Source organism: Diabrotica virgifera, chromosome 1, assembly GCF_917563875.1.
Source record: "Diabrotica virgifera virgifera chromosome 1, PGI_DIABVI_V3a".
NCBI lineage: Eukaryota > Metazoa > Arthropoda > Insecta > Coleoptera > Chrysomelidae > Diabrotica > Diabrotica virgifera.
The window spans coordinates 160,906,367-160,929,586 of NC_065443.1; the positions used below are offsets into that span (position 1 = coordinate 160,906,367).

General features: G+C 30.2%; 1 protein-coding gene across 2 annotated transcripts in view; it reads left to right on the forward strand.

Annotated features, from left to right (window-relative positions):
- The window catches only part of LOC114338630 (cytochrome P450 4C1-like), a 198,134-nt gene that overhangs the window by 30,348 nt on the left and 144,566 nt on the right, over window positions 1–23,220 (forward strand). For both annotated transcript variants that reach the window (XM_050645596.1, XM_050645604.1), the window contains exon 3: window positions 14,464–14,664. In XM_050645596.1, coding sequence (XP_050501553.1) covers window positions 14,464–14,664 — 201 coding nt within the window. The remainder of the gene's footprint in view (window positions 1–14,463; window positions 14,665–23,220) is intronic.

The following is a 23,220-nucleotide window of genomic DNA, read 5'->3' on the forward strand; positions in this document are numbered from 1 at the left end:
CATGTAATATACCCTATATAGTCTAGGCGCCAAATAGGGGTCACCGTGTCCTTTTCAATTCTGATGGACAAACTTAACGGTTTCTTATGGATTTTTAGCTGCTGATTACGAATTTCGAGGGTAGATTTCGATCCGAGTGGTCAAAAAATTGTTATAAACAATTTAATTGTTTATAAATTGTTTATAAGGCTCTGGCTCATAAACGAAAAGAGATAAAAAAGAATGTTTCAAATAAAATTTGTTCGCTGATAAAAAACAAAGAAAAAACGTTTACTAAACGTAAATCCAACAATTAGAACTCAAGATATTGTAAAATTAGTGCACAATTCAAATTGCAAAAAGCAAAATAAATATTTTTCGAAGCTTTATCGATCCTACCTCGGCTTCTGCGCACGCAAATAAGCCTTAGAAGATCTAATTTTTAAGATTTATTAATAGGCTTCCAACCAGGGTTTGTTAAATTACTTGATCTTCTATTGTTTTAAAGTTATACCCGTTTGAAGGTATAATTTTCTTATAAAAATTGTATATTAATTTGTTTATAAGGATTTCAAGTAAATTTAAGCTATAAACATTTATACTTTAATTAACAATAATGATAAAAGAACTCAAAAGGAACATTTTGAGCTTACGAAAATGTTTGTAAGTTTATTTTTGGCCAAGATATCGATATTTTAATAGTGCGCTCTGAGGCGCAAGATCGGCTCACCGTGTAAAGGTTCACGCGCTAACTTCTCGATGCAAATTATAATTTCTATGTATATATACGTTATCTCCGTTTTTCATTTTTGAAGATCCTGATAAAATTCTATCATATAATTCTTATAATTATATCATCATACTGTACCTCGTATTACCGTTCATTCCATTTACTTTGTCTTCTATTTTTTGTACTAATGAGAAAAAAAAAACAATAAAAACTAATATTTCAGAAATAGAACACAAAAGTAAGTTGATACTATTTATTAATACTATTTTTACTAACTTTTTGTTTCATGTATCTAAATCGAGATATACAGGGAATCCCAGCTTTTTGACATCTGCATAAGTTCTTACAGCAATTTTTACAGTTACATGGTGGTACTAAGTCTGCTTTTGTAGGCAATAAAACTAAAACTTTCTAAGGCTTCAGGGTCTAATTATCTATATGATATAGATATGGTCTATATCATATAGATATCCAGTGGATAGTGTATAGTATCCATATAAAGTGGATCTAGTTCTTTTGCAGCATCATCAAGGCACGTCAATTGTGTGTATGCCGCCACAACATAAATGCTCGTTTTATATGCAATGATGATGCTGCAAAAAAACTTAATCCATTTTTATATGGATACCACATTGGCTCATTTGCATGCGTAGAAGCCGAGTTACGATCGATAAAGCGTCGAAAAACACTTGACTGATTGACATAGCGCGAAATTAAAATATCGATATCTTGACCAAAAATAAAACTACGAATATTTTCTTAAGCTCAAATTATTCCTTTTGAGTTCTTCTATCATTTTTGTTAATTAAAGTATAAATGTTTACAGCCCAAATTTGCTTGAAACCCTTATAAACAAATTAATGTACAATTTTTTTAAGAACATTATAACTTCCAACGGGTATAACTTTAAAACAAATGAAGATAAACTAATTTAACGAACTTTGTTTGGAAGCCTATTAATGAAGCTTTAAAATAAGGCCTTCCAAGGCACATTTGCATGCGTAAAAGCCAAGTTACGATCCATAAAGCTTCGAAAAATACTTATTTTGCAATTTGCAATTTGCATTGTGCACTAATTTTACAATATCTTGAGTTATAACTGTTGGATTTAAGTTAAGTAAACGTTTTTTTCTTCGTTTTTTATCAACGAAGAAATTTTATTTGAAACATTATTTTTTATCTCTTTTAGTTTATGAGCCAGAGCCTTATAAACAATTTATAAACAATTAAATTGTTTATAACAATTTTTTGACCACTCGGATCGATATCCACCCTCGAAATCCGTAATAAGCAGCCAAAAATCCATGAGAAACCGTTGAGATTGTCCATCAGAATTGAAAAGGACACGGTGACCCCTCTGGCGCCTAGACTAATACCTAAATGCCACAATTTCGGAGCTATTGCTGTTAACATAAATTTTTTCGGCCCGGTAGACATTTTTAAGTTCTTTTTGGGACATTAGGAACAAAAATTTTGTAAAAACCATTTGTAATTTTCCTGTAGTTAATTAGTCCAGAGAAATAAGATTTTTCTCGTGACACATCCCACTCCAGGCCGAAACCAAATTTTTTCAGTAGTATGGACATCTATATTAATAACCTTTATGGTTCCTGCAGCCGATTTTGATGATATACATAGCTATAAACAAATGAAAATCAAAAAACGGCAAATTTTCGCTTTTTTCGTCTATAACCAAAAAGTTAAGCATTTTAAACACATTTGAAAGTAAGAAACTCATAAATCGTCTAAAAAATTTCAATATTGCGTTCGCTGAATATGTCTATCCTTATTGGTTGCTTAGAAAATTGCAAAATAAATCATAAATTTTGCGTTTTTATAAATATTCATAACTTATGTAAAAATTAACTTAGAATCTTCTTATTACACGGAATGCTGAGACTTCTGGTGCTTAAATCAGACCCTAAATTTCAAAGCAATTGGTAAAATAGTTTAAAAGTTATTTAATTTGTTTATCCCAAATTCATTTTTTGCAACACTATAAGTCAGAAAATTATGATGTTACAGTAAGGCTTCTGACAGTTTATGGAAGAAGAATATTTATACTATTGACTTAATTAAAAAAATGACAAAAAGTAATTTTAAACAGTGTAAAATTATTTTGCAAAAACACGGCGATTTTTTGCTTACTTATAAACAATTAGAATAACTTTTTAACCGTTACCCGTAGAAAAATTATTTTTTCATATTTGTAAAGACTGAATTTTTATACACATTTAGAAAGAAAAACAATTGTCCTGGGACAATTAGGGACGAAGTTAGCCCCCCTTTTTTAATTCACATGTTTTTGCAAATAATTTGGCAGTATTTAGAATTATTTTTTGTCATTTTTTTTAATTAGATTACTAGTATAAATCTTCTTCTTTCATAAGCTTCCAAAGTATTAGTGTAACTTCATCATTTTCTGAGTTATACCGTTGCAAAAAAAAATTAAACACCTTTTAAACTATTTGAAATTTAGGGTAAGCTTTAAGCACCAGAAATCTCAGCATTTCGTGTAATAAGAACGTTCTAAGTTATTTTTTACATAAGTTATGAATATTTATATAAACTCAAAATTTATGATTTATTTTGCAATTTTCTAAGCAATCAAGAAGGATAGACATATTCAGCAAACGCCATATTGAAGTTTTTTATACGATTTATGAGTTTTTCACTCTCAAATTTCTTTAAAGTGCTTAACTTTTTGGCAATAGACGAAAAAAGCGATAATTTACCGTTTTTTGATCTTCATGTGTTTATAACTATGTATATCATCAAAATCGGCTGCAGGAAACATATAGGTTATTAATATAGATGTCCATACTACTGAAAAAATTTGGTTTCGGCCTGGTTCGTTTGTCACGAACAGGGTATTTTTTTCCTTATTTCTCTGAACTAAATCGCTTCCGAGTTATAAAGAAATTAAAATTGAAAAAAAAATTTCATGGTTCAAAAATGCAAGAAAAAAAAATGATTATTGAAATGACTATCTAGATTCAAGTTCAAACCTTCTTGTAGCAGCTCCCTATAAGAGTTTCTGGCACTTTTTATTCTAAAACATTGTTTTTTTTTAATATCACAAGGAAAAATTCCTGTAACTGGTTGCATACCATAAATCACAAAAACCGTAAAAACCTTATTTTTAAATCTCTAAATCTTTAAAAAGGGTTACCTATATCATAACAAAACGTTTTAGGAATCAATATTCCATCATCAGTGTTATCACTTAAAATAAGTAGAAACTCTGTAAGTAAAGCAAACGTGAGATTAAATTTTGACTAAGGTAAAAAAGTTAGTAGATAATTATGCTTACAGGTTTACATTCTTTAAGCCATCAAAATGTACGAGTAAAAACCTTTGAGTTCTTTTAAAATGTTAAGGTAACATATTTCCAGGTTGACCCTGGCTTCACATGACATCAACTATATTGGGACAAGAAGGAGTGCATTGGAATGAACGAGCAAATAGAGATTTATCTCAGTAGCACAGCCAACCTCGAAAAATAATAAAGAATATTGATAAAAAAAGAGTGTGTGTACTTTGTGCCCACGTAAGAAATTATACTTCTATTTTTATGATTTCAACGAAACAAATATATGTAAAACATTTTAATTGTATTGTTATTAAATATTAAATATTAAATATTAAAATAATACCAAAAATTGAAAATAACGTTAATACATCATTTTTTATAAACTGAAGCGTCGTCTTCGCAATTGCTTTTCTCGTGAGGAATCGTATAAACTCTAAAAAACGTCGTTTTTTGACATAAGATTTATAACATAATTTTCCGTGGGCTATCCGCTATACCCTTGTATTTTCGTCAGATTTTAAAATAATTATAAATAGCAAATTCTCGATAAATAATTATTCTTTAACGAACTGGAGCATCCCAGAAGTTGCTTTTCCCTTGAGGAATCGTAGAAAATAAAAAAAAAAACCTTATGTTTTCTACACAAATTCAATAGAAATATAACTTCGAACGTGTGTACAAGTACACAAACACTTTTTTTCTATATTAATAAGTCCAAAAATATATATAAATTATATTTAAAAAGTCAGTACAACTATAAACTCACTTTTGTCCCTGTTCACACAACTTTTAAAATACAACTTAACAATCATAATCATAATAATAAAAATGACCAGACAATCTTTAACCATGCTTTCACCGCAGCCGCCATATTGGATAATTTTTGATAATGTCGTTGGAATACCCAATCAGAGCTAACTATATTTCACGGTCAAGTGAATGAAAATATCTATTATTGAAAGAAGATAGACTCATTTTCTTCATGCATAATTGCGTGTTGCATATGAACTCGTGGTTAAAAATAAATGCATTGTATTTTAGTCTTGAGAAGACCTCCAAAAACTACTCAGAAAACTGAAGAAGTGCGATAGAAAATGTGTTGCTACAGCGACATACGAATTATCATGTTTTCATGAATGATTCAGACTTATCCAATACTAGCATAGCTGCAGTTCCGCCTTATTTTTAGAAAACTACTGAACAGAGGCGGATCTAGGGGGAATAGGGCAATTCCCCCGTAAGACGGTCCAGACTTAAAGAAAAAATTGTTGAACCTAAACAATATATTAGCTGACATGATACTTACGACAAACAGACAAATTCAACCCAATGAACTCGACAGTTAGGAAAATTAAGGGAACTTATTGCACATGTTACTATCTATGTCTTGTAGTTTGGGTTTATAGACAAGGCGGAAACGGCGGGTTCGTTGGGAAAAATATTCCCATGAGATATTTTTGCATAATTACATTCGTGAGACATCCCAGAATAAGGTTCAAGAAGTCGCGTGGGCCAATTTTTTTTTAACAATTTTTTTTAATCAAATTGGAAAAATCAATATTTTGGCCCGGACTAATTTTTTATAGGTTTTTTGGACCATTCTGGACAAAAAAGATCTCTTATAATTTTTCTCTAAAGTTGATCATTTTCGAGTTATAAGCAAGTTAAAATTTGAAAAACGCGAAAATGGCCATTTTTAAGGCTTAATAATAATAACTCAGTCAAAAATTATTATTTTGAAAGTCAGAAAGTGACTAAATCAAAGTTTAAAGTCGCCGTTACATGATCCTGAAGAAATCTGTGTAATTAATTTACTACTAAGCTGTTATTTTTAATTAATAACAATGAGTGGTTGTATCGTATTGACGCTGCTGTAAATGTGAGTGCGAGTAAGATGCAAAATTGGACTGCTGGAATAGCTTCTCTCTCGCACTCAGCATTTACAGCCCCGCACACGTGCATGGCGCTTATTATTTTTACTTAAAATTAACAGCTTAGTAATAAAATAATGACAAAAATTTCTTCAGGATCTTGTAGGGGGGGCTTCAAACTTTGATTTAGTCATATATTGACTTTCATAATAATAACTTTTAACCGAGTTATTAAGCCTTGAAAATCGCCATTTTTCGTTTTTTTCAATTTTAAATTGCTTATAAGTCGAAAACGATCAATTTTAGAGAAAAATTATAAGAGACCTTTTTTGTCCAGAATGGTCCAAAAAATTAAAGAAAAAATTGTTCGGGCCAAAAATATTGATTCTTGCAATTTGATTAAAAAAAAATTGTTAAAAAAAAATTGGCCCACTTTTCACTTGGGCGACTTCTTGAACCTTTTTCTGGGATGTCTCACAAATGTGATTATGCAAAAAAATCTCATGGGAATATGTTTCCCTTCGAACCCGCCGTTTTCGCCTTGTCTATTATCTATTTTATGTATTTAGGAGTTGATGTTTTATTGGATGTTGCCCCCTCTCCCAAGGTAAATTTTCCGCCACTGCTACTGAAGCGTCTTCAGAAAATTGAGAAAAAACCACAATAAAAGCTTCTTCTTCTTTGAGTGCCTCTCCTATCGGAGATTGGATATCATTAGGGCGATTCTAATTTTATTTACTGCTGTTTTGAACAATTCGTTAGTGGTACAGCCAAACCACTCTCTCAAATTTCTCATCCAGGACATTCTTCTACGGCCTGGATTTCTTCGTCCTTGGATTTTTCCTTGCATTATATTTTGTAGGAATGTGTACTTTTGTCCTCTCATCAGGTGGCCTAAGTATTCAAGTTTTCTCTTTTTTATATTCCGTAGAACTTCTGGCTCGTTATTTATTCTGCGTATTACTTCTTCATTTGTAATTTTATCCACCCAACTTATTGGTAGTATACGGCGGTAGCACCACATCTCAAAGCTTTCAAGATTTTTAATATTCCTCTGTTTAAGAGTCCATGACTCCACACCGTAGAGCAAAGTACTGAATACATAGCATTTTAACATTCTAGTTCGTAGATGAATACTAATATCACGATTACAAAATAATTTTTTCATTTTTATAAAAGTAGACCTGGCAATTTCAATACGTCTTTTTATCTCGTGATTTTGGTCACCTGTTTCATTGATAAGGGTTCCCAAGTATTTGTATCCGTTTACTTTTTCAAGTTGGGTACCGTTTATTGTGATACTAGTGTCATTTATTGGATTCTTACTGAAGGTCATATATTTGGTTTTTTTGACGTTCATCCTTATGCCGTAGTTATTACTGTAATGTTATAATGTAACACGTGGTAGGGTTCCTAGGTTAACTTTGGAGGATAGGTTATAATGAAACAACTTGTATCTATCGTGTCTAGATTCAGAATGGTTTTATTTCCGTTTCACTGTCCTTGTCACTGTCACGTCACTCTTACAATATTACCAACTTGAGTGCGTTCCGAATACTACCTATTTACATACATCACATCCCCCTCTTTTTATAATGACAAAATAAACATAACTTTCTTTAACAAATCTTTAAATAAACATTTATAAATTTCCACAATTGTTTCATTCACCCTTTACCCCCTTTTATTTTATAATAAAATTACTTATAAATCTAGTCTATCAGGTTTTTTAACAATTCGACCTGAAGAGGTTTGTGGAGGTAAGTTTATTGGAGAGTGATGATCAGAATGGTTATCAGAGACACTTTCAAAATTTTGTGACTCACTAGTTTCAGATTCGTTATCTGAATGTTCATCGTCAGAACTTGCAGGAATGCGAACTAAAAATTGTCTATTTCTTGCAATTTCTGACCCAGAATCTCTTAATTTAATCGAGTAGGTTTTATCTCTTAATTTATGTGTGATAAGACCTTCTCTCAATTTGTTTTTATCTTTAATATAAACTTTTTCATTATTTTTAAGCGGTTTTAAATTTATTGTCCCTCTATCATAATAAGCTTTTTGACTGTTTTGTCTTTTCTGAAAATCGCTGATTACTATTTTAGAATTACATAATTTTGGTTTTAGAATTTTGTCAGTGGTGGGAATCTGAGTTCTAAGTACTCGTGACATTAAAAGTTGAGATGGTGATGGTAAATTTGAATCAATTGGTGTATTTCTAAGTTGTAGCAATGTTAAATATGTATCTTTACCATCTCTAAGAGATTTTCTTAGCGCTTTTTTGTAGGTTTGAATATATCTTTCACTTAGACCATTAGATCTATGATTTTCTGGGCTTAACTTTATGCTTTTAAATTCCCATTCTTGACAAAATTTAACAAATTCATTGGCTGTGTATTGTGGTCCACCATCAGAGTAAAATATTTTTGGTATTCCATGACGAGCAAATATCGATTTTAAATGTGTAATTATAGTTGAACTGGTTGTATCGTTCAACAGACAAATTTCTGGATATTTACTGTAATAATCTACCACCATTAAATAACTTTTTTGACCTATGTAAAATATATCAGAGCCAACTTCCTCCCAGGGGAGTTCTGGGATATTGTGTGAAGTCAAAGGTTCTCTCTTTGCATTTTCAAATTGTGGGCAAATTGGACAACCTTTAACTTCATTCTCAATGTCAACTGTCATGGAAGGCCAATATAATGATTGTCTAGCTAACATTTTACATTTATTTATTCCTTGATGGCCATAGTGAATTCTTTTTAACATTTCTTTTCTCATTACATGAGGAATTATAATTTGACTATTCCTCATCAACAAACTATCAAAGAAGGTTATTTCACCTTTAATCTTAAAAAATGCTTTTAAATCTTTATGTACATTATTTAATTCTTTTGGCCAACCTTTTTTTATGAAAGTCTTTAGATCAATTAAAGTTTTGTTTTTGCTAGTCTCTTCTTTGATTTTTTGCAGTTGATTGTTTGAAACATTAATGTTTAATCTTACTAAACAAATTTGTGATTCTAGTTCAATATCTAAATCATTCTTTATTACAGGCAATTCCGAACAACATCTCGATAGCGTATCAGCTATATATAGTTCTTTACCTCTTTTATACATCAGATTATAGTCATACCTCTGCAATTTAAATAACATTCTTTGAAGTCGTGGTGGCGCATTCATTAAGGGTTTCTTTACTATGGATATCAATGGTTTGTGATCAGTTTCTATATCAAACTTGGAAGCATATATATAATTATGAAATTTCTCACATGCCACCAGAACTCCAAGAAGTTCTTTTTCAATTTGTGCATAATTTTGTTGTGTTAAAGTTAAAGCCTTTGATATGTAAGCTACTGGTTGACCTTTTTGTAAGAGTACAGCTCCTATTGAGTCTTTTGAACAGTCAACCGATATTAAACACTTTTCATTTATATCAAAATGTCTTAATACTGGGCTTTTTGAAATTATTTCCTTAATTTTACTAAAACATTCATCATGTTTATGTGACCAATGCCATTCTACATTTTCTTTAATTAATTCCCTAAGAGGTGCGGTTAAGTCTGACAAATTTTTTATGTGTTTAGACAAATACGTTATCATTCCTAATAATCTCTGTATGCCTTTTTTATTTTCTGGCTTTTTCATATCTTGAATGGCTTTAATTTTATCACTATCAACACTTTGACCATCTTTATTGTAATTAAATCCTAAAAATTTTACATTTTTACACCAAAACTACATTTTTCATAATTAAATTTGACATTATTTATCCTAGCTCTTTCTAAAACTTGATATAAACATTTATCATGTTGTTGTTTTGATGAGCCATAAACAATTAAATCATCAATATATGTTTCTACACCCTCCATATTAAATATTTTACTGAATCTTTTGTGAAACACTTCACTTGCTGAACTAATGCCATAAGGCAGTCTTAAAAATGTATATCTACCATAGCAAGTGTTAAAAGTACATAATTTACTACTTTCTTCATCAAGCTTTATGCTCCAAAATGCTTTTGAGGCATCAAGCTTGCTGAAATAAACGTTACCTTTTAAATTTGCAGCTATTTCATCAATCGTAGGGAGTTGAAAGTGCTCTCTTTTGATAGCTTTATTCAAGTCTCTAGGAGCTATACAAACTCTTATGGAATTACTTTTTGGTTTTCTTACCAAGACTATCGAGTTGACCCAATCTGTAGGTTCATCAACCTTCTCAATTATTCCATTTTTCTCCATTTCAGCTAATTCAAGTTTTAGTTTCTCCTTTAATTGTAGTGGAATCTTTCTTGGAGGATGTATAACTGGTTGTGCAGTTTCATTTAGCATGATTTTGTATGGCTCATCCAAGCAGCCTATACCTGAAAAAACTTCTTTAAATATTTTTTTCACATCAGAGTAATCATTTTTAAATGTAACTTCTCTAGAATTCAAATTATTTTCACTTTTTTCTATAGTATTGATTCTTTTTAATATATTTAAAGCTTTACATGTAGGAAGACCTAATACCGTTGGTGAATTAATTTCTACCACATAAAACATTATGTTGTACATGTTATCTTTATACTTGCATTCTAAACTACATTTTCCAATGACCCTAAGTGTTTCATCCGAAAATGTCGTTAACCTGCAGTTTGTTTTCTGTAGTTCAACATTAACTTCTAGAGAATTTAACTTATTTATTGATATTACGTTTGCCATTGCCCCTGTATCTAATCTACAGCTTAATTTACGCTTGTTAACTTCAAAATATATCATGAAATCATCATCAAAACTGCTATTTTTAGTATTTACCAAGCCTATAAACAAATCATCTGATTCTGAATCATCTACATCTACATACTTAATTTGTTTTTGAAAACATTTTTTTGCATAATGCCCTATTTTATTACATAAATTACACTTAGCTTTATATGCTTTGCATGGTTGGCCTCTGTGCTCCATTCCGCACCTACTGCACCCTGAACTGCTTCCAGATTTACCATTGAACTGGCCGTCTTGGGACTTTGAATGAGTTGGATTCACTCTTCTGTCTTCCCACTGTTCTGTATTTACATATTTCTTATTGAAGTTTCTTTTCTTTATGTAGTGCACCTCCTCTGACTTCATTTTTTCAGACTGGATTTTCGAACTTTCTATACTTTTACACAGATTGATTGCTTTTTCCAAGCTCATCTCATCTTCTTCTAATAGTCTCTGTCTCATCGTTTCATCTGCTACCCCACAAGTTATGCAAGTCTTAATCAGACTGTCCTCCAAATTCTCTAGCTCACAATTTTTTGCCTTGTTTATAATATCTGTTATAAATTTGTCTACTGACTCACCTTCTTCTTGTTTTCTGGTGAACAGGCAATACCTTGCATTTGACACGTTGCTTTTTGGCTTGAAATGTGCTTCAAATTTTTTTATTAACAGTTCTAACTTGTCTTTTTCTTCTGTTGAGAACTTAAACGTGTTATATATTTTGAACCCTTCGTCCCCTATTAACTGTAATAGCTGTGCACACTGGGTTATTTCAGGTTTCTTTGTTAATTCTGTAGCTTGTAAATAGTTTTTGAATCTTTGTATGAAGAATTTCCAATTTTCATACAAGTTACCTGACATTTGCATCGAGTTTATAGCTGCCTTGAATTCCATTGCACTTATATCTTTTCTTAACGTATTCGATCTTGTTCGGCACCATGTAATGTTATAATGTAACACGTGGTAGGGTTCCTAGGTTAACTTTGGAGGATAGGTTATAATGAAACAACTTGTATCTATCGTGTCTAGATTCAGAATGGTTTTATTTCCGTTTCACTGTCCTTGTCACTGTCACGTCACTCTTACAATATTACCAACTTGAGTGCGTTCCGAATACTACCTATTTACATACATCACAATTACATATCTCATTCATAGTTTCAACTAAATGTTGTAGATCTTCCGCTGTTCTTGCCATTATCACAGTATCGTCAGCATATCGAATGTTATTGATAACTTCTCCATTGACTATTATCCCTTCGTTTGCATATGAGAGAGCTTCTTGGCATATTTGTTCGCTGTAGATATTAAATAAGAGCGGTGACAATATACAACCCTGTCGTACTCCTCTACGTATTTCTATTTCGTCCGATGTTTGTTCTTCTATTTTTATATTAGCTTGCTGATTCCAGTACAGATTTAATATTATTTGTATGTCTCTGGTGTCAATGTTCTTACTTTCCAGGATTTCTTTGAGTTTAATGTGGCGTACTTTGTCAAAGGCCTTTTCAAAGTCTACAAAGCAGGCGTGTACCTCTTGGTTAACATCTAGGCATCTCTGTGTTAGAACGTTCAAGGCAAAGAGAGCATCCCAATAAAAGCTGCTAGAACAGAAAAAGGCATCTCAAGTTTTCACGCATGCAGAATAGAGTGCCCCTATTCTGCATGTGCCTCTATTCTATTATGCAGAATAGAGTGCATCTATTAGCTATGCCTACGAAGCAGTAGTTTTTGCAAATAGTTTAGATGATTTGCAAAGAATAATCTCCAGATCAGATGTGAGTAGAGAAAATGGACTTGATCTCAATACGAAAAGAAAAAATAAAGTACATACATGGTAGTAGGTAATCGAGAAATATTAATTACAATCTTCTATGGGAAAATCGGATTTATGTCATCTTCGACTATTTGTACGTTAAGATTTTGCTGATTTCGGTTAGATGCATCATATGTCGTGTTAAATAACGACCTATCAGGATACTTTAGTATCAATGGCGGAACATTTGCCTTGGAGGAGGGAGGCGACTTCCAATAAAACACCAACTCAAAAATATCTATAAAATAGATAAAACTAAAGTACCTAAAAGATATAGGTAATAACATGTGCAATAAGTTCCCTTTATTTTATTAACTGTCGAGTTAATTGGGTTGAATTCGTGTGTCTGTAGTAAGTTGCATATAAGTTAACATATTTTAACGTGTAATAATTATGTTTCAACAATTTTTTCTTTAATTCTGGGCCGTGTTACGGGGGCAATTCCCTATTCCCCCCTAAATCCGCCACTGCTCAGTAGTTTTTTAAAGAAAAGTTGGAACTGCAGCTATGCTGGTATAAGATAAGTGTGTGAAGCATTCATGAAAACATGATAATTCCTATGTCGCTGTAGCAACACATTTTCTATCACACTTCTTCAGTTTTCTGAGTAGTTTTCGGAGGTCTTCCCAAGATTAAAATGCGATGCATCTATTTTTAATCACGAATTTATATGCAACACGCAAATATGCATGAAGAAAATGAGTCTCTGTTCTTTCAATAATAGAGGAAATAAAAAATGTAGTCAAAATGTAGTCAAAAATGACAAAAATGTCAAAGTGTGTAAATAATTTATTTCTTTAGCTGAGCGCTTTCGACATAAACGTCATCATCGGAGCTAATGCTAAAATAAAAAAGAGGTCTTGTAAGGAAAAGAAGTACAAAACTCTTTTTTAACTTACACTAGGCCAACAATGGATGGGTGATACCTATACCATGAAAAAAGTTTTTTGTGTTTGTGTAACGTGTAATGTTGCCGTTTTTCTGTTTTTACTGTTTGGGGTTGTACGGAGGACATAGCATATCGAACCAAAATTTATTTTCACAAGATGCAAATGTTAACACCTCAATTTTGTAGCGGTACTTTTTTAACAATTGACGTAAGTTAAAAGAAGAGTTTTGTACTTCTTTTTCTTACAAGACCTCTTTTTTTATTTTAGCATTAGCTCCGATGATGACGTTTATGTCGAAAGCGCTCAGCTAAAGAAATAAATTATTTACACACTTTGATATACTACATTTTTTATTTCCTCTATTCATTCAAGTGTGTACAAACTTATCAGTCTTTCAACTATCTTTCAATAATAGATATTTTCATTCACTTGACCGTGAATTAGTGCACTTAACGTGAACCGAGTACCTGAATTTAAGAACTTCAGAAGGCTGTAGCTCGAAAATAATAGTTTTTCAGACCCAGGTGCCATGGACTTTTTTAATCTACTTACTGAGAACTATCATTGACCAACATTTCGTTAAATTTGACCGGGACCACTTTTTCATAAGGAGTGTTGCGGGGTCCTTTGTTCAACCCCCATAAACAAAAGATTAAGACAATCACCGAAATGGTAATAGGGCATTGTCGTTTAAGAAATCACTTATACCAAATAGGTAAGGTAAATAAAATATGGATCATAAAATATGAAATGTAAGAAGAGAGTGGCGTATGTACATATCCTATACAATCGCAACGTGCTAAGTGATGCGAGGCAGGAATTTACTGGTCAACTGAGGATTTACCCAGAATAGATCTTCAAAATACCAATAAGAAAACTGTTTGATTTGGTTTGTGTTATGACCAAGTGCCAGAGACTAGAGTGTCTCGCCTGAACTAAGAAGAAGACGGAGAATTCTTCTTCGATTTTTTAATCGCGCGTAATCGCGTTTGTTTTTCTTTTGAAAAGTAGCATGTCTAGTCTTCAGGATACATATTGTTCTACACTTGACGGTATTAAAACTTACGGAGGCACCTCTGCTCCTATAGATAATTATTTTCCTTTTTTTTTCAGAGTATTTAGACGTCTTTTTAGGGTTTATACGTGATTATGGTAAATTAGTCAAGGTCTATGATGGACCATTTAGTATGGCAATGATTGCTACAGATGAAAAATTCGTGGAGCATATATTAAGTTCTACAAAATATATTGATAAAGCTGACCAATATGATTACATGAAAGGATGGTTAGGAGAGGGATTATTAACTAGTACAGGTAACACGATAATATATCCCACATCCCGTTCTAGACCGTAGCAACTCAAAATATTAAAATTTTATAGGAGAGCGAAAGTATACATTTAATTTTTGTACCTATATGTTACCTGCTATAATTAGGCTAGAGTCACAGGCAAATATTTGATAAAAGAAAATAATAACTAAAAAACGACATTTTGCTTCTCAACAATACAGTTTCCCTAAAAATAAAAAATACGACACACTTGGCCGAAATAAACGTTATTTTTTTGTCGCTTTTTGAATTAATACTTTTTTAATAAGTTTTCATCAGGAACTGGAGCATCTTCTTGGCAAGTTCAAATGATACATTTTTATCGGACCATGGGCTTTGGTTAAATTATGACATATTATATATAGTACTGAAATATTTTTAAGGTTGCGATATTACTAGTGGAGCCGATTTTTTACTTACGGAAAAAATCAAACAAGAGATAGTTTTTTAGAATTTCATTAAGAAATATATTATAATAAAGTACATATCAAAAATCTCTAGTCCAAAAGTGGATGCTTAATTTTTTTAACAAATGAACCGCGAAATTTGTTGTTTTTTTAAATATTTACAAAAATATAAATTTTAGAAAAAGATTTTTCTAAAATTACATATTATATAGCTTCTATAATCTTTTATTTATAACGCTCAAGTCACCCCTCTCGCAAACATTGGCGGACTGTATGGCATCGTTCGTCGTAGGGCGCGGTTGTGTCAATATTATAATTATTATTAATTATTATTATGATACAAGGAAACAAAAATATGGACATACAGTGTACGCGGAAAGTGGGACATACATGAATTTTGTTTAAAAATGTGTTACTAATAAAACTTTACCTATAAAATTTAAATACCTCTCAAATTTACACAACTTACTTCTCAAACATTGTAGTAAACGATGTTTCATTAAAAAAAATCAAAAATTTAATTCAAATGATACGACGCGATGTGTCACAAAATGTATTTTTTAAAAACGTCGTAGTTTTACAGAATTATTACCACTTAAAGAGAATATTACTCAAGTTTATACAGATATATTACAATTTTACAAGTGTTTTTATTTAACTTAGGACGTCCTCCTAGTCTTTAAAATGCACGAAATTATTTTACTTTAAAGATAAAATAAGCAACTTCTTTTTGAGAAAATTAAGAAAGATAAAAAAATACAATGCAACAACCGAAATATATCAGTTAAAAAAATCTTTATACAAAGTCTTCAAAACAAGCTTAAAAAATAATAAGTAGTTAGAAATTTTTTTGTAAGCTCTTATACAGCACCTATCTGCGTAGCTTGCAACCGATTGGAAACTCTTTTTATTATCAATTTTACGAAAAAAACTTATTCTCCATAAAATGCTCTTACCTAAGATGCAATTATGAGATATCAAATGTTAACAATTTTATACGAGTTATATCAGAGAATATGAATTTCGCTCAAGAGTAAATTACCTTTATATTTGACAATATCGAAAATTGTGGTAATAAAAAATATGAAAATTGTTACTGCAATTGAACATGATATTACAACTTTCTAGTTGAAATATTGTGAACTATAAGGATACTTTACTGTTGAGCTAGGTTTATATTTTTGAACATGCCTGGTACAAAATTGATAAAAGTTTATATATTATGATTGCGTCTTAGATTTTCGACCTTGCAGAGCTTTTTATAAACGATAACTTTTTCGGAAAATTAATAATAAAATCGTTATCATAATTGAAATCAAATAATGTAGTTGGGTATCCCTAATTTAAAAAAAGTGCAAATTTTTTAGTTATAAGCATGTAGGTGCATATCAAACATAGTTTTGAATTATACACAACTTTTCATAATATCAATTTTCGATATTGTGAAAGATAAAGTTACTTTACTCTTGAACGAAATTCATATTTTTTGACATATGTCGTATAATATACCTGAAATTTCACATCTAATGGTTTCATCTTAAATTTTAGACCATACAGCTCATTTTATGAAGAATAACTTTTTTCGTAAAATTGATAATAAATGCTTATTTTTTTTATTTTCCAAGTGAAACGTCAGACTCAAATGAAGCATAATCAATAACAAAATAGAAACATTTTTAATCAAGGTAAAAGGATGCATTCACAGGTATTTTTAAAATTGATTATACTAAACAGCATTTATTGTTTAAACAATTATTAAACAATTAGCGGCCAAATCTGTGAAGTATAGCTTTTTACTCTAACATAGGTATTATAAACCAATAGAACAGATTTTGGAAAATCTAAGCTTGTTTGATTTCTTCCGAAGTTTTAGATTTACATTGACTGTTTCTGGGGAAAAAGATAATGCATAATGCATTTTGTTGGTGAGATAAAAGCAAAAATGAATTTTTTTGAGTCAATACAGTTTTGAACGAGACGTGATTGATATTGGTATAAATACTATATATTTGATAGGTACACATTACTAAAATCAAGGATAAGAAATCGTCGTTGTTAGATAAGAATTTTAAGAGCTTAACTCTTCTTCTTCTTCTTTCTTCTTGTATGTAGGCTTAAAGCATGTGTCTTCTTCAATATTGGCCTCCTAAATTGTTTAAATTATCGCACCATCTTTTTCTTGGTCTGCCAATAGTTCTTCGTCCATTTGATGGCTTATCTCGTGTTATTCGTACTATCCTGTCCTCTGCTATTCTACTAATGTGTTCGTTCCACTCCTGTTTCCGTTTTGTCACCCATCCATTTATATCTTCTACATTGCATAATCTTCTTATGTTTTCTCTTCTCTCCCTATCAAACAGACTTTTACCTGATATTTTTGATGTTTCAGATGTGTCAGGTCGTGTCTCCGCCATGTATGTCAGTATACTATAGGTCTAATTGCTGCTTTATATATTCTTGCTTTTGTGTCTTGTCTTACAACGAGAGAAGAAAATTCTTGACATAAAGAAACTTTATTTATATTTAAGAAAGATCGACTTGGCATATTGCCTAAGAAATATTTGTTTGTCTGTAATATGTAGGTATATAATTTTCTAAAATATTTCAAATAAATTTTACTATAGCCAAAGAAACATAGTTTAAACATGATTGAACTATCACTTTATGGCAAACTTCAAACCCATTTATCAAAAAGAAATTACACTTGATGTTCATTGATTTTATTAGCCATAAGAATATATTTTCTTGCCATTACAAAACTATCATTTCTGAGCAATAATATTTCTTAGTAAGCAATATTAAGCAATATTAACCTTACGATTATAATTAATGTATTTAATGCTAAGAAATAGATTTCGCAGATATAATCCTACATTTAGAATTATGTTAATATTTCTTGAAAATAAAGTGATATTACATCCGGCAAAATAAATCGTTGTGTTAAGGTAAAATAATTAGTTATTAATAAAAACAAGGTATGAAACGTTATTATTACAGACAAATATTTTTTCCACTCTTAAACAACTGGCTTCTACATAACTGTAAAAGGACGGAGAGGCAAACCAACTTCCTCAATTTTTCTTTCTTTTGTTAATAGCACTTTGTATATCAGCAATTCACTAAAACAAAATTGTTATGTAGAAAGAGTAAACTTATTTTAACAATTTTTTTTATAAAGATGTAGATAATTATTTTTACAAATTAAGGAAATACAAAAAAAAAACAAATACACGGACCCACATAAGTACTATTAATACTAATAATATTCAATTATATTTAGTTCAAACATGGCATTATTTAACCTATACACATCTTTTTATATTTTTTTCTTTTTAATAATGAAATATTAATTATTTATCTGTATAATATTAAGTCACACAATAAACATTGTTTAGCTAAAACAGGAGGGAAAATACAACCAACGTAAAGCATTTAAGCAGACATAATATGTAATTTTCTTTATTTTTATAATTTAAAAGAGACAGCATACCTAATCATCAAGAAATTTTATTACGGGAAAGTATTTTTAGTTTACATCTTAAGCCATTTAATACATATTAACTAATTCACAGTTTTCGGCAATAAAATTTCTTAACCATTAAAATATTTCTTTTATGCTAACTGATTTTTTTATCACAAATAAATGAACAGGAAACATTTTCAGGGTTGCACCCGCCATGTTTGATATAGCTTTGTATTGTATATTTTTATAGAAGACGATGCATTCAAGAAACCTATTATAGTTGATACATAAGTATACACATGTTTAAAAAGGTACTTACATGTATAAAGTTCTGCCATTTCTGGAAGGCCCCGCAATTCGTTAATAGCTCCTTTCTTAATATTGTTCTGAAGCTATATATTATATCATTCTAACCCAGCTTTAAATTGTGGCTTATTTCCCAGTTAGAATAATAAGCTCCTTTCTTTTAGAGTTGTTTATCATTATACCTAATAAGCATATTATAAAGACACTCTTTATTATGTTTCTTTTATAACCATTCGGATATACGCGCAACAATATTATTATCACATCTTAAATTACTCAATTTACTTTTATTTAATACCTATTTAATATGTACGTACCTTCAAAATATCCGTTAATTTTTAAAGAACACCAACAAATCCAAAATCCATCTATATGAACATAAACTAATATCACGCCATCCTGACAAACACTGACGATTAAATCATAAATAGTTAATCTGCGCAATTCTTTTGTGGAAGAAAATCTCTTTGCAAGTAACATTTCCGCTTAATGATAAAGTTTTTATTTCATAACCACAGTTACTACAGAGGGTATTCCTGAAGAATTATTTCTTGTGGTTTAAAATATTTATTTGATTGCAAAAAAAAAGGATGTGTGTGTACTTTGTACGCACGTAAGAAGTTATACTTCTATCATTATGATCTCAAAGGAATTAATAGACTTAACAGGTTATTTGTATTTTATTTAAATATTAAACTAACTTTCTTTACCTACCACTTTTAAAAAATTTTTATTAAAACGATACCAAAAATATAAAAAAAAAAGAATATGAATCTTCCGGGATTTGAACCCGGGACCTCTTGATCTCCGGTCACACGCTCTACCACTAAGCTATACCCCTTTTGCTTTGACAGGTTACAAGATTTCTCATAAATACTGACAAATTTAATAGACCAAGTGGTATACAAAAATATTTAAATATACTTACTATTATTAAAAAATTTCTAATTCCCGAGGAAGACAAATTCAAATACACAAAAATTATAATAAATAATACATTTACTAAGAACACTAATATCCTTTTATATGATACATAAATATCTTTGAAAGATTAGCAACGAAATATATACTGTCTGTGTGCGCATGCGCCCGGCATTATAAAATTTCACTCTCGATCGTAAAGAAGTATAACTTCAAAAATTCTTGTTCACAAACATAAATATATATTAATTTAATATATATTTCTTATACTGAAAAATATTTGTAGTTATCAATTTAAGAAAAAAAAATTTAAGGATTAAGAAAATAAAAATGTAACGATTAATGCATTTCTTAGTATTGAAGAGATTATCTGTAAGAAATTATTAAGTTCTGTTTAAAAAACTCGTTTCTTTATACGTGTACCGGTATGATTAATGTTAATATGATATGTTAAATTTTAAGATGGTTCAAAGAAATCAGTGTTTTAAGAGAAAAGAAATTGTTCTCTCGGTGTAGAGGCGTTTGATTTTCCAGATGGTGTCATTAAGATATCCCGCCGCTTTATAGTCCAGGGTAATAAGGTTTTTTCCATGACAGTTGAGCAGCCAGGGTACTGAAGCGTTTTTTCGACAGGTAATACCTATGAGAACAAATTGTGACTATTTCCTGCGAAGGATCTGGCGGCCATTTTTATTTATAAACAATTTAATGTCGAAAAACGGCATTTTTTCCGATTTTTTTCAAATCAATGGAAAACAGTGCACCTTCTGGTTACATTAGAACAAAAATCTTCGAGAGCATAGAAAAACCTTTAAAATGACGTATTACAAAGGTTGATACACTTATTTATTGTTAATATAATTGAGAAAAAAGGTCTAAATTTCAAAAAAATTAATTTTGCAATAACTATTGTAAAAATTAGTGTACAACTTTGAATTTTTTGTCAAATGAGGGTTAATTAGTGCTTAACACGTGACAAAAATTTCAAAGCGATTCATTTAATTGTTTATATTTTATTCAAATTGTTTATCCCAGAGAGCTTTTTTTTGCAATAACATAAGTCAGAAAAACAGAATGTTAGAACCACTCTGCAGGTGTCAAATGAAAGAGCATAAGCTAAACTTTCAAACCTGTTTAAAAAATGTTAATAAAGAGTGCACTTATTAGTAATAAATAATTATGAAAAATTCTCGTTAATTTTTCCTTAAAAACAATTTGAATAACTTTCTTGTTATGGCCGGTACAAACATTTTTTTTGCACATTCTAAAAGATGGCATTTTTATACGAGCTTAGGAAAAAATAAGTTAGCCTAGGTCAATTAGGGCCAAAGTTAGCAACATTTTTTTAAAAATCCACAGCTAATTTGTTTATGATAAATAAGAATCGAAAATAGCGCTTTTCCACTTTTAAAGACACGAAGTATTCAGAAAAAATTTTGGATTTATTTGCTCTTTAAGGGAGTCGTCAATAAAGCTTCAAAAATGAAGTAGAAGCATAAAATCCGTGCGACTTAAAATTGAAATATCAACTTCAAAATCCTACAATTTTTTGTAACTTGGGAACCAACCAATGGATTTTAATGTTTTTTTTAATTTGTATGTACTTTTAGCGTACTTTACAAATATGGAGTCAGTTGATTTATAAATTATTTAATAAACAATTTAATTTGTTTAAAAAATTTTTTTTCAAAAAAAATTTTTTTACCGTATTTTAGGTGAACAACTACAATGTTATGTATGTAATAATTGATAAAAAATTGTAATAAATATATTATTACTACACTCACCGGCACAAAATTCGGCCACCCAAAATTTTTGATTAAGTTTAATAGTTTATAACTTTATTATTTGTGCTCCGATTTTTAAGATTCTTGCACCAATTTGTAGATACATATATTGATATCGTTTCGTATTTTTCCGGTAACAAAAAAATTTGCTTGCGTGGCATTATACAGGGGTGAATGGAAGCGTTGTATTTTCTACTAACTTTAAAAAATTCTGTGGAAAAACGGAAGGGCTCATTTTGTGTCATAGTCCTGTCATATTATCCCAGAGACATCACTAAAATTTTGTTTTTTGAATTATCCGAATATCTCTTTTCGTGTAAGAGCTGTACCATTTTTTGTAAATAAAAACACTGATTGACTCATAAAATAGAGGTTGGATTGATGATTAGAATGGCCCGCATGCAGCCCAGATCTCAATCCTGTTAAGCATTTATGGGATGAATTAAAAAGAGCTATTCGCCGTTATCCCAGGACTCCAGAAAATTTGGTACAGTTATGGCCTTGGTAGAGGAATATCGGACTATTCCCCAGGTAATATTATTTTTTATTCATATAAATATAAAATCTAAGACATAACAATGATTTGATAAACAATGAATCAAAAAAATTACTGCAACTGTAAGCAAACTTATAGAGTAAAAGTCACACTTTTATAGAAATTTTTCTTTTATTATAATAATATATACAGAGAGGGCTAAATTATGGAATAAATTCATTTTCTCTAAAATCGACGACTTTGAAGAAAAATCCCGAAAGAGGTCGATTTTTATTTTTAAATTACAATTTTTTTGGCATATATTTTATACTAGTGTCGTCATCCATCTGAGCTTGATGACGTAATCGATGATTTTTTTAAATGGGAATAGGGGTCATGTGACACCTCATTTGAAAGGGTGTTCAATTGTCTATTCAGTAATATAAACAATTATATCCTTATTTATACAGGGTGACCAAAATAATAATTTTTGGATTAAATTAATTGACGCAAAAAGAAGAATGTATGTAATTTATTTAACTCAAAATACATTGTACTGCTGCCAGTAAATAAAAAAAATTATTTCACAAATAAACATTTCTTTTCGCTTAAATTAAACAGACAACCTCTTTGCAGTTTTAACATTTAATTTGAGCGAAAATCAATGTTTATTTGCCAACTAAACATTTTTTTCAATTTTCTGACAGCGACAGAAAGTATTTTGAGATAAATAAACTGTATACATTCTTCTTTTTTCGTCAATTAATTTAACTCAAAAGTTATTTTTTTGGCTACCCTGTATAAATAATGATATTAATGTTTATATTACTGAATAGAGAATTGAACACCCTTTCAAATGGGGTGTCACACGACCCCTATTCCTAGTAAAAAAAAACCATAGATTACGTCATCACGCTCTGGTGGATGACGTCACTAATATGAAATATATGAAAAAACATTGTAATTTAAAAATAAAAATCGACCTGTTTCGGGATTTGTTCACAATCCTCCATTTTAGAGAAAATAATTTTTTTCCATAATTTAGCCCCTCCCTGTATATATTATAATATATTCATAACAATTTTTTATCAATTATTATATACATAACATTACTTGGTAGTAGTGCACCTAAAACACGGTAAAAAATTAAATAAATTGTTTTTTTTTTGTTTAAATAAATTA